The sequence below is a fragment of the Zalophus californianus genome, chromosome 3 (assembly GCF_009762305.2).
Source record: "Zalophus californianus isolate mZalCal1 chromosome 3, mZalCal1.pri.v2, whole genome shotgun sequence".
Classification (NCBI taxonomy): Eukaryota; Metazoa; Chordata; class Mammalia; order Carnivora; family Otariidae; genus Zalophus; species Zalophus californianus.
In genome coordinates, this window is record NC_045597.1 from 187750994 (window position 1) to 187768290 (window position 17297).

At 59.8% G+C, this 17297-nt stretch overlaps 1 protein-coding gene across 1 annotated transcript; it reads left to right on the top strand.

Moving 5' to 3' along the window:
- Positions 1 to 11484: 11484 nt before the first annotated feature.
- PRSS56 (serine protease 56) lies at positions 11485 to 16884 on the top strand. The gene is made up of 13 exons (XM_027589090.1): positions 11485 to 11584; positions 12186 to 12293; positions 12703 to 12756; positions 12875 to 13064; positions 13431 to 13530; positions 13623 to 13782; positions 14022 to 14164; positions 14690 to 14852; positions 15040 to 15210; positions 15295 to 15459; positions 15547 to 15609; positions 15971 to 16077; positions 16427 to 16884. Exons 1-13 carry the CDS (start codon positions 11485 to 11487, stop codon positions 16709 to 16711), a joined length of 1809 nt encoding a protein of 602 aa, XP_027444891.1. The 3' UTR covers positions 16712 to 16884.
- The last annotated feature ends 413 nt before the right edge of the window (positions 16885 to 17297 follow it).

Genomic DNA, 17297 nt, shown 5'->3' on the forward strand with positions numbered 1-17297 from the left:
GGGGAGCGCGCCGCCTAGAGCCGGCCGGGCCGCCCCGGAGCCCGCGGGTCCCCGCAAAGCCGTGCGCCCTGTCTCCTGAAGCCCCATCGGGGGGCCGGGTGTCCCGCCAGACACTTCCCGGGGCTGCCCCCGCTCCGTCCGCGGTCCCCTGCTCCGGTCACTCTTCCAGACCCCGCCCGCGGAGTCCCGGGCCGTCCTGCGAGCACCGGGCCGAGAGTCCCGGCCTGTGGGGGCCCCACGTGCTGAGCCTCAGATCCCCTGAAGGCTGGTTGTGCGAACGAACTGTTGCCAAACCTGGTTCGTTCAGAATAGGCCAGCGCTCCGGTACTGACTCCGTCGCGGGCCGTCCCAGCTTGAGGGCGGGCCCGACCCAGGAAAACCAACTAGCTCCCTCCTCCGGCGTCTCGAGATACTGCGATGCCCTCCAGGAAGAAACAAAGTCCTTAAAATACTATTTTAAAAATACATTTTTTGCAGTAGATAATACATCCAGTAGCTTCAAAAATCGAAGCAATACGAAGTAAAAAGCCTCCCTGCCACGCCGTCCCCATGCACCTGGTCTCCTCCCATATAACCCCGGTGGCTACTTTTATAATTTCTTGTGTGGTCTTATGAGGAAAATAAAAATCTATGTTCTCATTTTCCTCCTTTCTTATACAAAAGGAAGCATACCGTGTACACTGCTCTGGGTATCTTTTTCACTAAATCTATCTTGACATTCTTTCCCTAACGATAGATTCCTTGTCCCTTTTTATAGCTGCATAATATTCCACTGTGTGGTGCTGATGCTGTCCTTTTCCAATGAGTACCTGGGTTGTTACTTTTTTTTAAAGATTTATTTATTTATTTGTCAGAGAGAGAGCGCGCGCGCACAAGCAGGGGGAGGGGCAGAGGAAGAAGCGGGCTCCCGGGTGAGCAGAGAGCCCCATGTAGGACTCCATCCCAGGACTCAGAGATCATCACCTGCGTCAAAGGCAGACGCCCAACCGACTGAGCCACCCAGGCGCCCTGGGTTGTTACTTTTTTGCTCTCACTAACAACCATGCAGTGAACATCTGCGTACATCCATCATTACATAAATGTGCTTTTGCACATGTCTGTGGGATAAAATGCCCTCGGCGAAGAGCTAGTTACGGAATAAGAGCGTCTGTAATTCAGGTAGGGGTTTGAGCAGGTACTTCCTGCTGCCCTACCTGGAGCTTGTCCCATCTGGCCCTCCCCAGGCAGGGACAAGACTGTTTCCCAGCAGCTTCGCCAAGAGAGCGTACTGTCAAACTTTTGCATTTGTGCCACAAAGTCTCTTGTGTTCAGTGCTCCCAGGAAGCCTACCTTGACCTCCAGACCGTAACCCTATTCCCCACCCCCACCCTGCCTACTCAGGCCTTCTCCTTTCACAGCACCTTGTGCGTTTGAAATGACTTCCATATTATATCATTATGATGATGATGATTTTCAATGTTTGCCTCTAAGCTCCCTGCCGGCAGAGACTGTACCCCAGTCCCCAGCACAATGTGTGCCCATCAGAGATGATGCTGCATACCCTTCTGTTGGCCGGGACGGCCCCCTGGAGGCACAGGTACTAGGTCCATTGAGCAGACCAGGAGACTGAGGCCCAGACGGAAAGTGATTTGCTCCAGAACTCCCAACTGACTGGTAGGGAAGTCCCTTCTCCTCAGCCCTTGTCCCTCCTCCGGAGACCCTAGCTTTGCTTTTCCCCTACTCTGGTCCCTGGGGACCCCCAGTGGCCAGGAGCAGTCGGACCGAGGTCAGGGTAGCTCCAAGCTCAGGATCAGCCCCCTCCACACCACCTGCAATGACAGAGAGCAATGCCGGGGCCTGGCCTGAGCCCCTGGGGGCCTCGTCCTCCTGCAGGCTCAGACCCCCTGTTCGGGGGCAATGCCAGGGCTACGATGACCCCCGTGACTGTGCAGCCACCAGAGCCCCTGCTCTGAGGCCCCACGGCTGCGCTGGCTTTGTGCCCGACTGTCACTCTGTTCCCCAGCGGCTCTTGGCGGCGGCTGCCTGCCTCCCTGCCTCCCATTAATCATGTGTGCAGGATTTATTTTCTCCAGCAATTTATTTCAGCAAATGCAATCTGGGTGTGCCCGCAGGTGGGCAGGATGCTCTGCTGCCACCAGACTCACGGAGCCCTGGCTTCATTGTCAGGCTGGCAGGCAGGGTCACCAACACCCCCACGTCAGACCGCAGGCTGGGTTGAGCCCTGGGCTGGGACTTGAGGGAGCCAAGGACCAGCCCACCGCCCCCCCCCCCCCACATCGCCATGACCTCAGGGTCCCAAGCAGCCTGGAAGATTCAGCTTGCCCCACTTTCTTTCCTGGGGCTTTGCTGCCCCCACCAAGGCCAGCTGGCTAAAGGGGGACAGGAGATTAGCCCCCAATATCCTCACCCTGAAACAGGCATTCGGAGGCCTTTTCTTAGAACCCAGGTGGTAGCTCTTTTCAGGTTCCTGATCTGGGGAAGGGAAGGGTCCTCCCTCCTGAAACCCCCTCCTCCCTGGCACCGCTGGGCCACCTAGCCCCAATTCCTACGACAATCACAGAGGGAACCGACCAGCCAACACCAAGCCTGCCACCCCTGTCGTCACTCCTACAACACGCGTCCTCCCTCCTGGGGTTCCCTTTGGCCACTCTTGGCCTCTTTCTGTAGGTTGTCAGCAGGAGACAGGAGTCTGGGGCTGAGTAGCCCCGAGGCCGAGGCCGGAACAGGGGCAGGGGGCTGCTTGGTCGTGATTTCAGGTGCTGAGTTTGTGCCCCTGCTTGTCTGTCCACTTACCAGCCTTGGAAGCAGAAAGGAAAGGACCAGGGGCAGCAGACGTAGGGGCCGTCCACCTGGCCCTGGCCTTCACCAAGCCCTCTGCAGCCCCCACCCCTGCCCTCCCACCCCTGCGGCTGGGCACCTGCTTCCTCCCTTTGGTATCCCTGAGGCCCACCCTGGCCCCTGCCTGCCCCACCCCACCAGGCCTGGCTGCCTCTAATGCTGCTAATTCTTGCTGTCGCAAAGCCATTACCCTGCAAATGGGCTGCGCTTTAGCGTGTGTGTGTGTGTGTGTGTGTGTGTGTGTGTGTGTGTGTGTGTGTGTGTGTGTTCAGGAGAGGGGGCGGCTGCAGCAGGCAAAGCGCCTTGTTTACGCCTTACCTCCATAATTTCCTCAGGAGATTTATTGGCTCCCCCCTCCACAGGCCCCTTCCCCCGTCCCCAGCCTCTGGTCCCTGGCTGGCAGCTTCCGCTGAACCCCAGGGATGGGGCCTGGGGCTCCGTGCAAGGGGGCCTGGGTGCGGAGGGTCCCTGGTGTTTGCGCGCTCCCCTCCGAGCCCTCACCTGGCAGCTAGACTCAGAAAGAGGAGAGTGGCTAAGACCCCCCTGACAGGGCCTTCCAGACCTTAGGGGCCCTGGGGATGCAAGGTGGCTGCTGGAAGGACCTCGGTGGCAGGCATCCACGGCCTTGAGTTCTCTTCCTCCGCGCTCCAAGTCCTCCTGGCCCCTGGTCTCTGCCGGCTGCTTTGGCTGCCATTCCCAGACCCCCCCCATCCCACCCCCAGGTGTCATCACAGCTGCTCCTGCCCCTCCCCAGCACAGCCAGGCGTCCCCTCCTGTAGGGGGAGGCAAACCCTCCACCCCTTCAAGAAGAGCCTTCCACCTTTGTGTTGAACCCTGGGCAAACCCTGGCAGGTCAGCATATTCGGGAGGCACCTGTGGACTCTGGAGGCAAGGCTGGGCTGCGGTCAAGGGCGTGGCCCTCCATAGCCAGCAGGACTGGTTTTCATCTCTGCTCCTCTAGTTTCTAGTGGTGGGGTCTTGGGCATGCCACTCAACTTCTCTGAGCCTCAGTGGCCTTCCCTGTAAAATGAGTCTGATCACACTTGCCTCAAACATGATAAAAGTCATTGTAATACATTGAACCACATGAAATTACCTATGTCCAACAGACTTTTGACTTTAAAATTTATTGGGTGAAATACTGCAGCCACAAACTTTGTATCATTGATAAGTTTCCTCCTGGTGTCCCTACTTTTCTTTCATGCTCTTCATGTTTTGCATTTGTATAAAGGCTACCTGCTGGTTTTAGAGAATTCAAGCGAGGCAGGGAGCACAAAGGAAAAAGGAAAAAGCACAACAAAATAAGAATAAATCTCCCTATCAGAAATAGCTGTAATTAATGAATAACCACCATTTCCAGAAACCTCTTTTTGTGTTGATGCGGATAAGAGGTTTAGAGAGATAAATTGATAGAAGGATTGCTATAAAGGGATCTGATTGAATATTTTAAATATAATTTATTAAATCTAATTTTGGTTTATCATAACAAAAGAAAATAAACAGAAGGAACACTGAAGAGAACCACATGACTCCAGTAAATGTCTCTTCGTCAGAGAGATAGTGTTTTCTAAAATGATCATCTCGTGGTAACAAAAAGATTTGGAAGCAATAAGAATAAAAATTATTGATCAGGGAGGATCTATCATGTAAGAGGAGGAGAAATATGCATATTACAGTCGAAACTGAGGGTGTTCAATTAGCGAGTTTCAAAGAAACACAAATGATAGCATGACTGAGAAAAGGGAAGGGAAGCCTAGGAGAGAGACCACAGGAAAAGACAATAGGCACGGAAAGGGAGGGGGCCCAGGCAGAACTGAGAAAGGGTTTGCATCCTGTCCATCAAGAGGTTGAGCAGTGGGATGCAAAATTTTGCATCTTTTCAACTTAGAGAATTTTGCCTCAACACCCTCCTTCTCTAAAGGTTTCCATCATGTATAAATGGTAAAAAAAAAAAAAAAAAAGACATGATTTCTAGGATGTTGTAAATATCGACATTTTTATTATTTTTAAAAGATTTTATTTATTTATCTGAGAGACAGGGAGCAGAAACAGGGGGATGGAGAGGCAGAGGGAGAAGCAGACTCTCCGCTGAGCAGGGAGCCTGATCACAGGCCCCTGAGATCATGACCTGAGCCAAAAGCAGAGGCTTAACCCACTGAGCTACCCGGGCGCCCCTAATATCGACATTTTTAAATAAAACTGTTACAGGTCTTTGCTGAATGTACCTGACCCTTTCGATGGACCGAACGGCGAGTTCATCTGGTTCAGCCTGAGGGGTGAGCCGCCCAGCCCCCAGCCGCCCGCAGCAGTGCCCACCCTGGAGTGTTCTAACGAACACTGCACGCTCTATAAACTCAGGTGCACTTGCGCTGTCGTATTTTCTCTTTCTGTTTTCCTGGAAATATTAGCAAAATTCCTTTGAACTCTCCAACTTTTCTCACTAAATGAAAAGAAAAGAAGTTGGGGGGGCCTCTGATTAAAACAGAAAAGCAGAGCCCCCCCCAAAGGATCCCTGCGGCCAAGGTAGGGGGAGTGGCCCCACTGGAGAAGGTTGTCTGGCCTGGAGAAGGGGAGAGTGGTGGGGATGGTCCCCTTCCCCTCCCAAGCACTTCAGGAGAGGCTGACAGGTAAGTGTGGTGGGAAGGGACGGAGCCCAGGGAGACTGTGGGATGTGTTCTGAAAGTGGGGGGCAGGGCGGGGGGGGAGACTGGATGCGTCCATGTTCTGTGCTCCTGCCCAGAATATTGGGTGAAAAGTGAGCCAGGAGGCCAGGGGTGTCCCAACCTCTGAGAGCCCTAGATGCAGGTTCCAGGACTCGCCCCATTCTCAGAGACCCATTCAACCTGTAGGGGGCAGCCCCTGCCTCAGCACCCTCTCCCTCTTAAAGTCAAGATCAGCCCAGAGGGAGGGAAAGGTCACACAGCAGCGAGCAAAGCTGACAAGCTGAAGGAGACAGCAGTCCAAGAGGAAGGAGCCCCCTACACAGACACCATCTGAGCGTCAGGACGCACACAGCCTGGGGAGCCCCTCCCCCACTGCTGCCCTGTGTCCCCTTCTCCCTTGTTCTCTGGGCTCCCACATCTCCCTTGCTGCCCCACGGGATCAGGCCCTTGCTGCCGTCACCATATCCATGCAGGGAAATAGCATCTTATCCATTACCCGCACGGTCGCCTGGAGCCGATCGAGAACAATGGTGTGACAACCCGGGGCCAGCCCTTCGCAGGAGGCCTCACCGGTGTTCTTTAATTCTCCCTGCCAGGTGGCTGTTGGCGTCCCATTTCACAGATCGAGAGCCTGAGGTTGAGAGAGGGCAAAGGGCGTTCGTTTCCTGGGGCTCTCATCACAGATTACCACAGACTGGCTTAAGACAACAGACATTGGTTCGCTCCCCGCTCTAGAGGCTAGATGTCCAAAACCAAGGTGTTGGCAGGGTCACACTCTCTCAAAGTCTGTGGGAGAATTGTTCCGTGGCTTTCCCATTCTTCTGGTGCGGCCAGCAGTTCCCAGCTCGAAGCTGCGTGATCCCGGTCTGTGCGCCCACCGGCACCCGGCACTCTCCGCAGGTGTCCCTGCTCTTCCGCGGGGACGGTACTCCAGTGTGACCTCACCTTGAACTGCATCTGCAACAACTCTTTTTCCAAATAGGATCACAGTCTGAGGTACTGGGTATTAGGATATCAACACACCTTTTGGGGGGGGACACGATTCAACGCATGACAGGAAGTGACTCACCCCAGGTCACCGGACAAGCAATCAGAACCCCAGGCCTGAGCTCTGAATCATAGCCTGGGCAGCCTCTCATCCTGAGAAGACCCGGACTGCGGCCTTCCGCTCGCTCCTCAGTGCATGGGAATCTGGCTCGTGGCCACCTTTGTCCCTCGCAGGCCACTTTTGGTCCCGAGAGCTGGCATAGTTGTGGCTGTCCAGAGACCCTGCCCCCAAAGGTGGCCTGCTCAGCTGTTGGCTGAGTCTCCCTCCCACTGCCCTTCTGCCCACTCCCCTGGCAGGGCTCAAGAGGTCAGCGTGGTTTGGGATGGAGGGAGGGGTGAGCACGTCGTGGCAGGAGGGTCCTGAAGGAGGAGGAAGACGAAGGTCCTCCCCAGAAGACAAGTGTACAGACCCTAGGGCAGCAAGTGCCCAGGTCTCTCCTTCCCATTTCCAGAGGCGCAGGATCCCCCCATCGTCGTCCTCAGAACACAAAAGAAGGCTCTGTGCTGGGGGGGTAGGGAGGCTGCAGGGCTGGAGCCTCCAGACACGAACCTGCTGGAGTTTTCCAGAGATATCAACAAAGAGGCCCAAGGTTCTTTCCCTCCCTCCCTCTTCTTCTTCTTCTTCTTCTTTTTTTTTTTAAGATTTTATTTATTTGACAGAGAGGGACAGCGAGAGAGGGAACGCAAGCAGGGAGAGTGTGCGAGGGAAAAGCAGGCTTCCCACTGAGCAGGGAGCCTGATGCGGGGCTCGCTCCCAGGACCCTGATGCGGGGCTCGCTCCCAGGACCCTGATGCGGGGCTCGATCCCAGGACCCTGGGACCATGACCTGAGCCGAAGGCAGACGCTTAACAACTGAGCCACCCATGCGCCCCACCCTCCCTTTTCTTGAAGTGGGAGGTTGGGGCTGTGGCCTTGCCCGCACCTGCAGGAGGGGTCAAGGTGGGGCAGCTGTGACCATGGGGAAATAGTTTGAAATGATTTCATTTCTCCAGGCACTGCCTTGGCTGTGCTGGGCGGAGGCTGCTCTCCCCACAGCGAGGGGCAGCTCCCTGCCCAACATCTGGCCAGATTCGGAGCCTTCTTCACCTGCCAGGCTCGAACCTTCTCTTGCTGGGCAGTGTCCCACGAAACTCCAGTTTCTTGGTTTCTCGCTTGATGCAAAATTCTTCTCGCCTGCCTGAGCTCAGGTGGAGCTTCAGAAGCTCTGTGGGGGTGGGAGGGTGGGCGGAGGGCTCCCCTCACTCTCACTTCTCCACTGTTGGGTAGGGAGAGGGAAAGGGGCACCTGCTCCTGACGTGACTGGGCCACGGAGCCCCCAAACCACAGTGCCTTTTCGATGAACAGCACCGGGGGGGGGGGTCTGACTTGCCCGCCAGTGGATCGTTCACTTGGGGCACCCGTCTGGGCACAGGCCCCTGTACTCAGCAAGGACCCCCACTTGCCTTAATGTGCTGCTGCCTTGGTCTGGATATTCTTAATAACCGTTGAACACGGCGCCCTGCATTCTCGTTTTGCACCGGGACCCCTGCAAATTCCGCAGTCGGTCCCGCCTGCCCGACATGCATGTTATAGCAGTGTGCAGCCGATAGCATCATGTCGCACCCCACTTTGCCCCCGGTGCTGCCACAGTCCCCAAAAGCCTGAAGCCACAGACTCATCCGCACTCGGGGCCAACTCTCCAGCCTGCGGGCTCATGTGAGATTGCCCTCGGTAAATTCTGAGGGACCAGGAACCTCAGGGTGGGGGTATGAGCCTCTTCTCCCTCAGCAGCCCCCACCCCACGGTCCCTTCGGGAGTCCCCGGCGGGTCAGTGAGTCCTCTAGCGAAGCCGAGCCCCAGCGGGACACAGAAATGCTATCCTCTCCCTCCTGCCGGCTCCCTTGATTCCTGGGCAAGGGATTCCTTCATCCCTCTGGGGACCCTGCCTCTCCTTCTAGCTCTGCTACAGAAGTGAGGGAAGATGCTCTCACCAACAGCTCTACGCGCCCCCCCAGCTTCTCGCCCCCACTCCCACCCCAGCCTTTCCGCCTCTCCATGCCAGGGAGGGCCTGTGGGGGGGATGTGGGCCCGGCAGTGAGCCCTGTGGGGGGAAGGAGGTCTGGGGGCGCTGCCACTCAACCAGCCTGTGGGAGCCTGAGCCCCTTGGAACCGGCAAGACCCCACCAGACAGCCTACGACAGAGAAGCGACTGGACTGAAGAAGGTGCCAGAGTGGATGTGGCCAAGAGGAAGAGGAGCTGCTGGAACAGGAAGAGGCCAACAGAGAGCAAGACTACCAATCACCAATAATAAATAAAATAGCTTCACGAAACGTGGATTTACACCCGGTTCTTAAGAGGTGACCTGAGGAAGTGGATGAAGCTGACCGGACTTGCGGTGGGGCGTGTGTGCAGGGGTGGAGAAGCCCCGGCTGGCCCTGGTCACGGGAGGAAAGGGGGGGGTAGGGGTTGAATGACTCACAATCTGCTGTAAGGCCCCTGATTCTCCTTGGCGGTGATAGGGTTCTCACCCTGAGGGGACCTGGGGCAGGAGGGGCAGGAGACAGACCAGCAGCTCCGGGTCTTTTTACTCCTTCCACCGCATGCCTTGAAGACCTGCGGAGGCCAAAGGCAGGGGAAGGCGGCTCAGAGGCTCCGGCCTGGCCCACCTGGCTCCGGCAGGATCCGAGCAGCCGAGGGACTGAGGTGCCCAACGTGCAGGAAGTGCGCTCCTCCTTGAGGCATGCGCCCCGGGAAGCGGCCACAGGGGCCTGCTCCAGGCCTTAATCCCTTTCCGCTTGGACGCCTGCTCCACGGACGGCCTGCAGTGTTGGCCTCTCCAGCCAGAGGCCTGTGAGGCTTTCCACGCACCTTCTCTGCTTTCTGGGTCCCCTACCCTGCTGGCCCTTTCTTGGAACCACGAATAATTTCCTTTGGACATTTTCTCAAGCGTGTTTACGCTTCAGGTCCAGGTCGTGTGGAGTGAACACCCTCCCCACCAAGAATCTGAGATCATGCATAAAAAGATAGATTTACCCTATCTAGATATACATCCTATCTGGAGGGATAGATATTCTGATGAATCCAAGTAATTTCCAGCTTCACAATAGTCACTCACAGTGACCCTTACTCAGACACTATTTCGTGGCATGCCTGAACCAGAGGTATTATCTTCATGAGGGGCGGTGGTAACCAGGGAGGGGAAAGGGGGCATATACAGTGGTGTGCTGGGGGGATGTTGAGCTGGGTTTTGGGGGGCGAAAGGCAGGGGGGCTCTGATGTATAGTGTGTGGTGATTTCCGTGTTGTAAATACTCCCACTGTGGTTGCTTTCAAGCTACCAGTGTGATGTCACCCAGTGCAGACTTGGGAAGAGATGCCCAATCTTCAGCCCTCAGGAGCCAGGATGATCTGACTCCAGCACAGCACTGGGTGGGGGGCAACCTCCAGTGGAGTTCCAGGAGTTCCAGAAATCTCTTTGTGGCCAGTGCCCAGAGAGGCAGGGAAGAACCAACATGATGGGACATCTGTGATCAAGGGGGAAGAGAGTTTCAGGGAGGAAAAAGAGGTCATGCGCCCTCCCTGCTGCCCAGTGGCATAGAAGGAAAAGGCTGGAGAAGCTGCTGGATTTGGCTGCCCCCCACCCCCCGCTCCCCACAACTCACCCATCACCCCTAGGACCCTTGGCTCAAGGCTACCTCTGCAGGCCTGGGGCTCTGTCTTATGAAGGGGGACATGTTCCCATCAGAGGCTCGTCCACTTGCGCAGAAAGAGAAAGGGCTGGAGAAGAAAGGACAACATGTTATAGGGGCGACATCATGACGGAATCCACTCTGGGAAGGCACCAGGCCTGCCAAAGCCACCCTGGATCACCAGCATGAATTGGGGTGCCAAGATTCTCTTTTTATTTTTTTTTTTTTGGCCCCAGGACATTCTGTGGGGCAGAAGGGCACCTCCTCTGTGCCCCAGGTGGGAGCTTGGTCCCAGGAGAGCTGCTCATTTGTGGCCCTTCCCGTGAGACTCCAGAAGATTCCCTCTTGCCAGATCAGGGTCATAACAACTGAGAACAATGCTGGACAGGCCGAGCGAGCACTGCATAGGGGCAGGGGGTCTGGGAGAGCGTCAGAAGCTGCTGGGGCCTGGCCGACCCAAACTGGGCCACTGGGGGGGCCTTTCATGTCCGCCTGCCTCTCGGGGCCTGCCTTTGCCTCTTCCCACCCCACTACCCCCAGTGCGGCAATTACGCGCTAATTAGGGCGCTTTGATCATCTTTAGAAATGGCTACATGGGGGAGAGACACTGCCAAGCAATTAGGGGCAGAGGGGCTGGGAGCTCGGGCACCTCCTCAGGGGGTGGGGTTGCCGAGGACCCTCAGACACCCCCTGCCCTCCTCCCTCCAGGAGGATCTGTCCCCAGCATGGCCATAAACTCCTCAGGGAGTAAAGGCGGATGGGAACCCCCCCATCCGAGCCCTGGAGACGGGGCCGGCCCCTACCCACCGGCCCCCCTCTGCCTGGCCCCCAGCCCAACCGTCAGCTCTTCTGGCCTGTCCAGCCCCCTTTGATGGAGCCGCAGGAACAAGGGCTCCTTTGACAGAAGGGGGGCCTCAGAGCCGGGACCGTGAAACTTCAAAGGTGAGGGTCGAGCCCACTACCCCGATCCCTCCCCCAACCCTGGCCCCCCTCCCGAGTACCCCCCCAGTCTGTCCTCTATATAGCCCCCCAAGCCCCGTTCCCTTGTGGGCTCCCGGGAGTTAAGGGCCAGGTGAGAGGCTGCCTGAGGGAAGTGGGTGATTTTGATGTAAGAGAGCAGTCAGGTGATTTGGGGGACAAGAATTCAGCGCCCGGAGGCAGGAGGCAGTGGGAGGCAGACACCGAAGGATAAGTACCTGGAGGGTGGACCCTGAGGGGGAAGGAGGACAGGGTCCCGGGTGGGGGGGGGGCCCGGCTCCTGGCCATCATGCTGCTGCCCGTCGTGCTGCTGTTACTGCCCTTCCCAGACCCGTGGTCTGTGCATGGGCACCCGCCGTACGCGCGCCTGCCCCCCAGCACCCTGCAAGGTGAGCCCGGGCTCGTCTGAGGGGGCGGCCGGGGTGGGAGGGGCACAGAGGAAGTGGGTCCCAGGGCAGGGGGGCATGACCTTGCCACCCGCACTCATGGGGACCTTTAGCCCCCTGTCGGGTGAGGGGGGCCAGGAACTGAGGCACAGGGGGGCGAGGAAGGGGGAGGACAAGGGTGCAGAGGGAAGGGGACCTGGCACGCATCGCCAGAGGGTGTGCTTGCGGGAAGGTTCCGGGTTTAGCGGGAGGAAGGGGTCCAGGGTGGCATCTCCTTGGCTTGACCACCGTTATTTTGTCAAGAAGCCCGAGTTTTGTGATGTCTCTACCTTTGGGGTGCTGTTTTTCCTTCAAGGTTTTTAAGGGAAGTCCCCTTTCAAAGATTCCAGCCCAGCTCAGTTGAATTAGAGAGCTCTTGGGTTGAGAATCTGGGGCCATCTGCTTTGAGTGCTGGGCCCTCGGGCCCTGGGGCTCTCTCTCCTCCCCATTCTGCCCTGGCGCTCCTGGAGCCCCACCTGCTTGCCCCTGTCTCCCAAGGCAGGCTCAGGGCTGGAGCCTGAGCTTCTTCCCAGCCGCGCGTGACTTGTGCCCCATGTCCCAGCAGCTCTGTCAGCCCAGGGCACGAGAGCATTGCAGGCAGCCCAGAGGAGCGCCCAGTGGGCAGTTACTCGAGTGGCGATGGAGATCCAGCACAGGCTGCATGAGTGCAGAGGCTGTGCCAACCACACCATCCCATGCCCCGGTGAGATTGCCCTGGCTACCCGGGGCCGGGTCTCCCGTCCACCCCAACCCTTCCCTTCACGCTTGACTCCCTCTTGGGGACAGAAACTAAGTGGGGCTGCCACGGAGACAATGCTGATGAAGGTCTCGCCAAGTGGAAAGGGCACGCCAGGCAGGGGGCACAGCCTGTGCAAAGGCGGAGGGCAGGAAGAAGAGTCTGGGCTCATTGGGTGAACAGTGAGAGGTGCATGGCTGCTGAAATCGACCCCGACTGCTGGGGGTTGGGGTGGGGGGGTGGTGTAAGAGGGCAGCGGTAGGGCAGAGAGAGGGCCCAGGCTCTGCCTGGGGGGCAGGAAGGGTGGGGGGCTAGCCGAGAGGCTCAGAGGTGCGTGTCTCAGCAGGCCCCGGGCGTCCCAGGCCTCAGGCCCCCCTCCTCCAGGATCCAGCTGAGCCAGGTGAGGCCGAAAGGGCTCGAGGGGGCAGGGCCGAGGAGGGCAGGGTGAACCCTGGAGGGGCCTCGATGGGGAGGGCGGCCAGGACTCGTCCCTTGTGACGCCGATGCCACCTTTCTAGGGCCGTGTGGGGAGAGGCGCCCGAGCGCCGTCAACGTGACGCGGGCCCACGGCCGCATTGTTGGGGGTAGCGCTGCACCGCCGGGGGCCTGGCCCTGGCTGGTGCGGCTGCAGCTCGGAGGGCAGCCTCTGTGCGGCGGCGTCCTGGTGGCGGCGTCCTGGGTGCTCACCGCGGCGCACTGCTTCGCGGGGTACGTTGGGCCCAGGCCCCCGACCAGCCCAAATCCCCAGTGCGTGGTCCCGACTCTTCCGGGGTCGTCGGGCGGGCGACACGCGCGACGGCCGGTCTCTGCTGCCCCCTGGCGGCGGCCACCGGCCTCAAGGCGCCCGCGCCGCCCAGCCGGGGCTCTGACAGAGGGGGACGCCCGGCCGGGCTGGTGGGCCTACTGGGGGCCACCGCCTCTCCCCGGCCCACCCTCCCTGCCCCGCGAGAAGGAGCGGAGAAAGAGAGAGCCCGGCGTGCGGGCCTGCCGGGTGGTGCCCGTGGGCGGAGGGCAGGGTCTCCAGGGGACTTGTTGCCCCCTTGTCCTGAGCCTCACCGGCCGCTCGCCCCGCAGCGCCCCGAACGAGCTTCTGTGGACGGTGACGCTGGCCGAGGGGCCCCGGGGGGAGCAAGCGGAGGAGGTGCCGGTGAACCGCATCTTGCCCCACCCCAAGGTGAGGGAGAGGGCAGCCCCCAGGCTCTCGGCGTTGGGAACAGCACCCCCACCCCACGCTTCATCGATTTTGCGCCGCCACCCCCTCCGCAGTTTGACCCGCGGACCTTCCACAACGACCTGGCCCTGGTGCAGCTGTGGACGCCGGTGAGCCGGGCAGGGGCGGTGCGCCCTGTGTGCCTGCCCCAGGGGCCCCGGGAGCCCCCAGCCGGCACCGCTTGCGCCATCGCGGGCTGGGGGGCCCTCTTCGAAGGTATGGGGCAGGCCCGGGCCTGGCTGAGCCCCGGGTGTGAGTGGGAAGAATGGGGAGCTAGGGTGATGGAGTTGGGGAAGGCCGGATATAGGGAACCTGAGCTGCGCCCCAACACCTTGGCAAAATGCTGTCTGATCTTGAAAAGGGGAAGGAATCAAGGAGGGCTGTGTGTGGGGGGAACCCTGTTAGCAAGGACCCTGCCCTCCTGGACTGAGCCTCTCTCCACTGCTTCCCTGCAGACGGGCCTGAGGCTGAGGCGGTGAGAGAGGCCCGAGTGCCCCTGCTCAGCGCTGACACCTGCAAAAGGGCCCTGGGGCCCGAGCTGCACCCCAGCAGCATGCTCTGTGCCGGCTACCTGGCCGGGGGCATCGACTCCTGCCAGGTATGAGCCCTGATTGATTTAGGGTCCTGGGTGGGCTGCTCCCCAGGGACAGGACAACTTCCTCCCTCCCTCCCTTCCTTCCTCCCTTCCTCCCTCCCTTCCTTCCTTCCTTCCTTCCTTCCTTCCTTCCTTCCTTCCTTCCTTCCACGGTCCGGCTGTCACTCAACTTGTCTGAGCTTCTGTGTCCCCATTGCTAAAGTGGGTACAAGACTGGTACCCCGGGGCGCCTGGGTGGCTCAGTCGTTAAGCCTCTGCCTTCAGCTCAGGTCATGATCCCAGGGCCCTGGAATGGAGCCCCAAGTAGGGCTCCCTGCTTGGGCAGGAAGCCTGCGTCTCCCTCTCCCACTCCCCCTCCTTGTGTTCCTGCTCTTGCCGTCTCTTTCTGTCAAATAAATAAAATCTTAAAAAAAAAAAAAGTGGTACCCCCCAGGAGAACTCAGAGCTGCCTCACCCTGCCAAGTGCCAGGCTGGCAAATGAGAGGGCAGGTCAATGTAGTACCCTCTGTTTTGGCTCGGGTCCCGCAGGGTGACTCTGGAGGCCCCCTGACCTGTTCTGAGCCTGGCCCCCACCCCAGGGAGGTCCTGTACGGAGTCACCTCCTGGGGGGACGGATGCGGAGAGCCAGGGAAGCCCGGGGTCTACACTCGTGTAGCCGTGTTCAAAGACTGGCTCCAGGAGCAGATGAGCGGTGAGCGCCCTGTTCCTATTCACCTCTCCCCGGAGTGTCCTGCTCACAGCCCTTGGGACGAGCCTGTCTTCACCCCGCCCGCCCCCAGCCCCTTACTGCGTCGGGGAAGCCTGCCTCCCTTCGGGGGAAGGCTGCGGGGGCTGGGGCCCAAAGCCGGGGCTGAGCTGGCCGCCGCTGCCGCCTGCAGCAACCCCCTCCAGCCGAGAGCCCAGTTGCAGGGAGCTGCTGGCCTGGGACCCGCCCGGGGAGCCGCTAGCCGCCCCGCACTGCGCCTTCTACGCCCGCCTGTGCCCCGGGCCCGCGGCCGCCTGTGCGCGTCTGGCGCACCAGCAGTGCCTGCAGCGCCGGAGGCGATGCGGTCAGTCCAGTTCCCAGGGCTGGGCCGGGGACCGGTGGCCTGGCCCACGTCTGACCGCCGCTCGGACCCTTATCCCGTCCGCAGAGCTGCGCTCGCTGGCGCACACCCTCCTGGGCCTGCTGCGGGGCGCCCAGGAGCTGCTCGGCCCAAGCCCAGGGATGCGGCGCCGGGCCCCAGCCCCGGCTCGCCCCGCTCTGTCTCTCCTGGAGCTTCCCAGACACCCCGCCCGCGAGCAGCGGCTGCACCCAGGTACCCCGCGCCTTCACACTCCAGCCCCAGCAGCCCCCACCACCAATTGCGCGGCGGAGGCGACCCCTTAACGCGGCGTCTCCCCAGGATCGCGGGCTGCAGGCGCTCGGTTCCCGAAGCGGAGGCCAGAGGAGCGCGAGGAAGTGAACGGTAATGCCGCCCCCTGCCGACCTTTGCGGGGAAAGCAGCAGGCCAAGGGTCTGGCGAGGCCCTGAGGCAATTGCCCTGGGGGCAATCCGCAGACTCGCTCTCCCCACCTGACTCCACCCCGCCCCGCGCAGTAGGCAGGATGACTCTTTGGGGGGACTCGTGGCTTTGGTCCCCCCTCATTGTCAACAGAGACTGCTTTGTGTTATCACTTAACTTCTCTGATCCTCAGTTTCCCATTCGTAGCATGAGGAGAAATCGGCCCACTGGGAGGCCATCCTGAGGTCCTGGTGGGAATCCCCAGTCCCAGCTCCTTGCCGGTGCCAGTTTTCTGCTATCTCCAGGACCTCTCTCCTTCCTGCAGGCTGCCCTGGGCTGGAGAGCCTGCAACAGAAGCTGACCACCCTTCAAGGCACCCATGCCTGGATCCTGCAGGTCCCATCCGAGCACTTGGCCATGGACTTTCATGAGGTGGGTCCTCAGGCTTCCCACATTCACTCACAGTGGCCTCAGAAGACTGACCTGGGTCAGCCCTGATGGGTAGGGGGACAAAGGGGCACCCTTTTGTAGCTTGGGGTGGGGGTGTCTTGGGGGAAAGGGGCAGGGAGGGCAGCTGTATGTAAGCTGGGGTGCTGGGTAGATGTGAAGGTGTGGGGGGCGAGTGTGAGTGGAGGGGCATGTGGGGGTGTCCAAGTGAGCAGGAACTGTGCAGGATTGGGGGTATGGGGGAAAGTGGATCTGTGTGAGAGTTTCTGGGGGCCAGGAGGAGGGGGAGCAAGAGCCAGGTTGTGGGGCCCTGAGCTCCCTCCTCCTTCTGCAGGTCCTGGCAGATCTGGGCTCCAAGACGCTGACCGGCCTCTTCCGAGCCTGGGTGCGGGCTGGCTTGGGGGGCCAGCACGTGGTCTTCGGCGGCCTGGTAGGCCTAGAGCCAGCCACAATGGCTCGCAGTCTCCCCCGGTTGCTGGTGCAGGCCCTGCAGGCCTTCCGCTTGGCCGCCCTGGCAGAGGCAGAGGGACCCCAGATGGGTGCGAGGCAGAGCCAGGGGCTGGGGAGGAAGGGGCACCCCCCACTCAGTCCTCACATTTCTCCAGCCAGGGGGCCGTGAACCATGTCTAGGCCTCCAACCCCTGGTCAGGACCTACCGCTCCAAGGGGCTCCTCTGATGACAAACTGTCACAGCCACAGTTGATTGGGTGTGTGGGGTGGGGGCCTGGGTCCATGTGTCTTCCCAGATGCGTCATCAGAAAATCACAGCTGCTTTAATAAACGTTATTTATGATCTGCAGAGATAATTCTGGAGCTTTCTTGGGATGAGAACTGGGTGGGTGGCTATTAGACAGGCCAGACAGGGCCCAGCCTCCAGAAGCTGTTGGCAGAGGTCACAAAGACACTGGAGAGAGGCTGCTAAGCCCCCATTTCCCCATGCTTGTCTGTCCCCGCAAGAAATAGCAACAGCTGGCCTGTCACCACTCCCCTTCCCGTGGCTGACCAGTGTCCAGTGCCTCTACCCAGCCCCCACCCCTGCTGCTAGTTGTGGGGAGTTCCAGCCCGGGACCTTTGCCTCATGTCCTCGGGCTTCTGCCTGGCGGCCAGTCCCCATCCCCACCCCCTTGTCACCTGCCTTGGGTTTTCTACCCGCAGCCATGCCCAGAGGTGTCAGATTGCGTTTCCGGCTGCCGCTTCCCTTTGCA